Here is a 6,036-nt window from a genome sequence, read left to right as displayed (position 1 = left end):
TTTTCTCATTCAATAAACATCCTAATAGTCTTGTCAAGGCTTATAAAATTCTTATTAACATAATTACATGGTTTTTTTTTGTAATCACAACATGTAATGTCAAAACATGTCGGTAATCCCATTTACAAATCATAGAGAGAGTGACCTAATGGGAATTTTCTCATTCAATAAAAATCCAAACAGTCTTGTCAAGGCTTATAAAATTCTTGATGGGAATACATGGCCCCAAAGAGCCCGCTTCATTGCCCAACGAGCCCTTGAGGCTCGTTATATAGATCCCCTAGGAGGTCCCTTTTCCCCCATTCTTTGATAGTAGATCCTAAAGTAGTTTTCTCCCCTCCTCTTTATCTAGATTTTTTCATAAATTTTGTGATGTAATAGATTCCTCTATGTGTGAATATAGAGGACACTACAATGTTGGGTATAGTATTTCACTTTTTCATCAATTATAACGCTCGATTAGAAGTGTCACTATGAAACACTACACCTGATAGTCCTTTTATAAGAAGGAGATCACTTTTGTCATTGGCATTGGTCATATTACTTGATCGGAAGTGTCATCATTAGAGGTGGTACAAATGTTTGTCTTACTCACTCTTCCTAGGCTATGCTTTGGCATCACATGTGTAATGCTAATCTAGAAATGTCATTGCAGATGCAAGAGAAGGGTAAAAGGTTCTTGCTAATTTGTCTACCTATAGATGCATGCACAGGACTGTGATTTTTTTATACATGTTTGTGATATACAAATATTGACATCAGTCATAATGGTCGACTAGAGATGTCGCTAGTTGTATAACATAATGCACCAAATTAGTCTAGTATGTATAACATAATAGACTAACTTGGTGCTTCAATCCTATTTTGGATTGCTGGAAGTATCATTAGTATATGTTGAGTTATGCATTATTTTAGTCATTTCTTGACATGTTATAGATTTATTGTAAATTTGAAGTTGTTTTTCTATACAATCCTTTTATTGTAGGCAAGTTGGAAAACACCTTGATCAAAAGAGGTAAAAGCAAAGATCTGAAAACACTAAAAAAGAAATCACCTTGATAGTTGAAGAGAGATAGGCCTCGATATGTAAAGGTTCAGGTTGAGAGGACTCAACATTATTTAGTAAGGGAGGAGGAGGCTATCTCCACCATAATCATTCTTCCCAAAAACATAAAATAAGTACTTGGAATGCTTATCAAAGAGTATGTTAGTACAAAAAGGATGTTACCATACAAAGACACGATTTCAATTGTAATGATGGTCTTGGACGATTGCAAGCAAGACAAGGTCTATAAACTTAGATCCTTAGTCAAGGCGTTAGAGCTGGAATGTCTATTGAGACATTTTAAGATGGGTTTGTAAAAATTATAAGGTAGTTTTGCATGGCTACCTCAAAATATATAGGAATTTGGTCAAGTGGTTTGTGCATGGTCACTTTGGTCCCTAGACAGATTCATATTCACAAGAGACGAATGGGGTAGTCACTTGTCTGAATTAGTCTTAAGTTAGCCCCTCTCTTGTGAACACTTAGAAACTAGAGGTACCTTAGATTGTCATCTTGGGTGAGCCAAACCCTATATTAAATAAAATGACCAAAAAATAATCTGACACAAAAATATATTATGAAGCATGAATTTGATTAGAAAACTAGTCTCAATGTATAGGACCTATTGATCTGCAAAATAATTTGGCAGCAACCATTTGGTATGGGATGCATGGTTTCATCTGAGAGCACTTTGTATACGTTTTTGTGCTTAGCTTTCATGACACAAGTAAAACGTCAATTCTAAGAGCTTGTTACACTTGATAAGGAATTTTGATATGAGGACAGATAAAGTTCTCAAAGAAGGAAGAAAGTATAGACATGACAATAAGTTCAAGTCATGATCAAGACACAACTAAGTACTTTCCGCAAGTCTCGAAGGAAAAGGAAAACCTTGATTACTCTAACCAAGAACATGAGACTTGCATGAACTTTCATCTATAGTTGGAAGGGAAACTCCCAATTAGGCATGCTGACTAAGGTTTATCGGGAGAAGGAAGATTATTGGCTTGGAAACAAGAAAATTTATGGGTGGAAGGCCACAAATAGCAAGTCAATAACAGTGAACATTTTGGAAAGCATTCTATAATATTTGGAGGTCTCACTTGGCCAATGGATAGGTAGACTACAGTTACCTAAGATGGGGTATCATATTGTGTGAGAAAGTAGTATGGGATGATTGGTCTAAGGTTTGTACCATATAAGCACCACGTAGTTTTAAGTAAAAAAAGAACTTTAAAAAGGTTAAGGGTATACATATTCATTTGCCAAAGGTCAAAGCTAATCATCATTTTAAACTTTGAAAAAGTTTCCAATGTGTAAGCTTGTTACTTAGTCTTTTGCTAGCATATTGAGATGGTGTCTTTTATAGTTACCACATTGAGTCAACGATCACACTTACACTTGTTTGTTGCAAAATTTGTAGAATGTATCTTGAACATGGGAGAAAATTTTGATATTCACTATTTAGTTACAACAATACTTTTTAGTAGTGATATTTTTGGTCTACTAAATGTAATAACTTCTAGGTTTTGTGCAGTGAGAGAAATGTGAGTCTATCAATTTGTGCAATAAAATTTTAGGCATGAAGCAAAGAGAAGCAAGTGTAAATCCCCAATTTAAAGGGAAGCCTTGCAAACTTGGGCACTTGGTCTCATTCAAAAGCAAAAGGTGAGGGAAGATAAACGTGCACTTATTAAAGAGTATGTTAACATTAGAGGTTTTTTTTCTCAACACATCAAGAGGGCCCACAAGGGGAGGTGCTTATCATTAGAGTTTTGTTAGCATACAAATGATTTTTCTCGAGGTGGTGAATGCAACAAGGGTATGCTTTCCTGGCTGCAATGCAAAGGTTATTCGTTGGCTCATAACTAGCATCATCAAAAACATGTCAAAGGGTGTAGGGGATCTTTGTCTCAATGAGATACGAGCACCATAGATGGCATGGGTGCTATCAAGTTAGAGAAATGGACTAACATGCAATGCATTGATACAAACTTCATAGTAGTGAAAATCTCTTGGAAGAGCTCATTGAATGGTAAGTTTCCTAATAGAGTTAAAAAAAAACATCATAAGAGGTAGAGCTAGGAACTTGTAACCAAAATAAAAAATCTTTTCTTTTCTTCTTATGGTTTTTGTCATAGACTACTCTCCCACCACCATGGAACCTAATACCAACTCATGTTCTAATGAATAAATCACAAAGGTCCTTCCTTCAATCATATAGTGATTGCTTTTTTGACTCTATCCCAAGTGAATCGTCTCTCTCAAGAGGGGGTGATGACCATAAGATTAAGTTCACTTTAGAATTACTCCTAATAGGCATCCTTATCATGTTTTTCACACATAACAAGAGGCGATTCTCTTCCAATTTAATGAGCACATAAGGCAATTGTGTGTTCAAAGATCAATTTCCTTTTCTCACTTGCGTTTTTAGTGCAAAAGTAGGATGGATAGGGCCCTACCATAGGATGTGGACTATCATACACTAATTAAAAACACACAATAACAAATTTTGATTTTCCTCGCAATTAGGACATACTTGATAAGCTCCAGTTCTTCCTATTTCAGTAGAATTGGCCTTACAAGTGGCTACCATCAAAAAAGAAATGACGCTTAGTGATGTATAGTAGAACACATTTCGTATGAATATTTGATGATGTCTTTTGGCCTTACAGGTGCTCTTGTTCGAAAGCAAAGGCATACATGAGAGTAGTCTTTGACAATATAATCACCTTCTCCGAGAGTATAATGACAACTTAAAAGCTGTGTTTAAATGGAAACCAAAGTGAATTGTTGCTACGAGTTATCTCTGATGTTCCCAATAAATGTGGTGCCTACTTGCCCAATGGTACACAGCCCTTGCCCAACCATGTTTCATGGCTAATATTTGGAAGGGATAAACACCTCCCCACCCTATGGGTCCTTTGGTGTGTTGCAAAGAAAGAATATGTATGGGAAATGTCGACTTTTTTAATGCACAAAATTGAGTGAAATCACACAATCATAATTTTAAGTGCATGAATGACATGAGCGAGACTCTAATCAACCTTCTTGCAATCAGAATGGAATACAAAGTATGAAACTAAAGAGAGTGTAAATTGTGAGACAAACTAGGAATTCAAGGCAGAATTTCATAGGACACCTAGGGGACCCTTGCCTCACACACTACCAAAAAATATTGCTTGAAGAGCATCCAGATCAACATCAATATTTATTAATTTGTCATGATCCAACTTTCACATCTCTCTCTGATTTTAAAATATGTTGCAGCACAATCGTTAAAGTCATAGAACAGCTCATATTTATCTCCAAAGTTTTTTCATTGAGCGGAAGCTTGGATGACAGCGATTTGTACACAAATACAATGAGAAAGAACCCTGATATTCATGAACAAGCACAGAATCAGAGGCACATTACCAAGAAAATACTCAATTTAGCTGAAACTTGATATTCTAAACATTAATGCACAATAACTGCAAGGAAGGATCATGGCCATAAACTTTTATGATCATTATGTCATAGCCATATTTTTCACACAATCACCACAAAGAACGATCATACACTGCTAAGAAAGAAAGGAAACTACACTGTTAAGTAAGTTCTTGGGACATAAAATAACCTCCAAAAAATTGTTGGCTTATAGCCAAAAGCTTCCAAAAGAGTACACCACAGCTACAGGAGTGCTATCCAGAGAATCCTAAGGGGTGGCATAGGTCATAACTTCAAGCTTTCAATGAACCCAAAAAAATATTGAGCTTGGATTTCTCTTAGAAAAAAAATAAAGAGTGTCTCCAACAAACTGTTGGAAAGAGGCTGTCGAAAGCACTTCACCATAAAAGCATACAGCCATAAAAGTAGGGTTATCTGATCACCAACACTCCAGCAATTGTGTACAAGGGGTTAGGAAATAGCAACCTGCAAATGCTTGTGTTCAAAATAGATTGAAGGGGAAGCCATCAACAGGATGCACAAGGTATGTAACCAAGAGCGCCACAAACATGAGGGCATAGGCAATGCCAAGGTCAATTGTGGTTCCTGCACGCAACATCACGGACACTTAATGGCTGCAAAGAGACGATAGATATAACCACTGACAATAATTATGTAAAGGAGAACATTACCATTAATTTAGCAAGAGCGCCAACAAGAAGAAACCAGTACATAAGAAAAACATTCTTGAAGTGTGTGTGTGTGTGTGTGTGTGTGAGAGAGAGAGAGAGAGAGAGAGAGAGAGAGAGAGAGAGAGAGAGAGAGAGATTCGAAAACAGAAGTACGAGGTTTACTACGCCTCAAGCAAGGACTGTCCACATTGCAAGAATCAGGTCAGCAGTTCCGGATCTCAGTTTCTCGTCTTGTTAACGTGAGCAAATAGCACATTCCTTAACAAGATCTAAAGCAGACTGAAGCCATACTCACAGCAGACACGGGCGGGGGGTTGGAGAGAGAGAGAGAGAGAGAGAGAGAGAGAGAGAGAGAGAGAGAGAGAGAGAGAGAGAGAGAGAGCTCACCGTCACTGGTCGGGGAAGGAGCAGGAGCCATGGACGGCTGGCCGTGCACTGCGTTCTGCAGAAGGAAAAGCAGGAAGACAAAGAAGAGGAGGGAGAGCTTGGAGTACGCCATAGCCAGGTCCCTCCAGGTTCCCCACGCAGAAGCCAAGGCACGGATGGTAAAAGGAGTTTTGCTCCACTTATAAAAATAGCTCACAACGTTCTGAAAGAGGACCTAATTTTTGAATCGAGGAGGTTTAATTAGGAACAAAAACCACACGTAGGACCCGTTTTGATTCCCCTTTCACATGTGGGATCTAAGAGCCAGTTCACATCGACGTATGATTGCAAACATGTGGTGAGTTTTCAAAAAATTATGGCACTCACTTGTTGCGCACTGGTTGTGAGCTTGAGGGTAGAGCACACAAGACTACAAAGCAAGGTGGTTGAGATTAGCCTTGGCAGGTTAGCGTTTATTCTCTTTCTTGGGTTTTCTTGTCCTTC

At 37.8% G+C, this 6,036-nt stretch overlaps 1 protein-coding gene across 1 annotated transcript; it reads right to left on the bottom strand.

The window, feature by feature from the left end:
* Positions 1-4,660: 4,660 nt before the first annotated feature.
* On the bottom strand, positions 4,661-5,735 carry LOC147424546 (arabinogalactan protein 41-like). The gene is made up of 2 exons (XM_086499672.1): positions 5,554-5,735; positions 4,661-5,080 (listed from the first exon to the last, which is right to left on the bottom strand). Exons 1-2 carry the CDS (start codon positions 5,663-5,665, stop codon positions 4,977-4,979), a joined length of 216 nt encoding a protein of 71 aa, XP_086355798.1. The 5' UTR covers positions 5,666-5,735; the 3' UTR covers positions 4,661-4,976.
* Between the last annotated feature and the right edge of the window lie 301 nt (positions 5,736-6,036).

Source organism: Adiantum capillus-veneris, chromosome 25 (assembly GCF_014529385.1).
Source record: "Adiantum capillus-veneris isolate H3 chromosome 25, ASM1452938v2, whole genome shotgun sequence".
In the NCBI taxonomy this organism is placed as follows: domain Eukaryota; kingdom Viridiplantae; phylum Streptophyta; class Polypodiopsida; order Polypodiales; family Pteridaceae; genus Adiantum; species Adiantum capillus-veneris.
The sequence above is the reverse complement of the archived record's forward strand: the minus strand, read 5'-3'. Positions and strand labels throughout refer to the sequence as shown.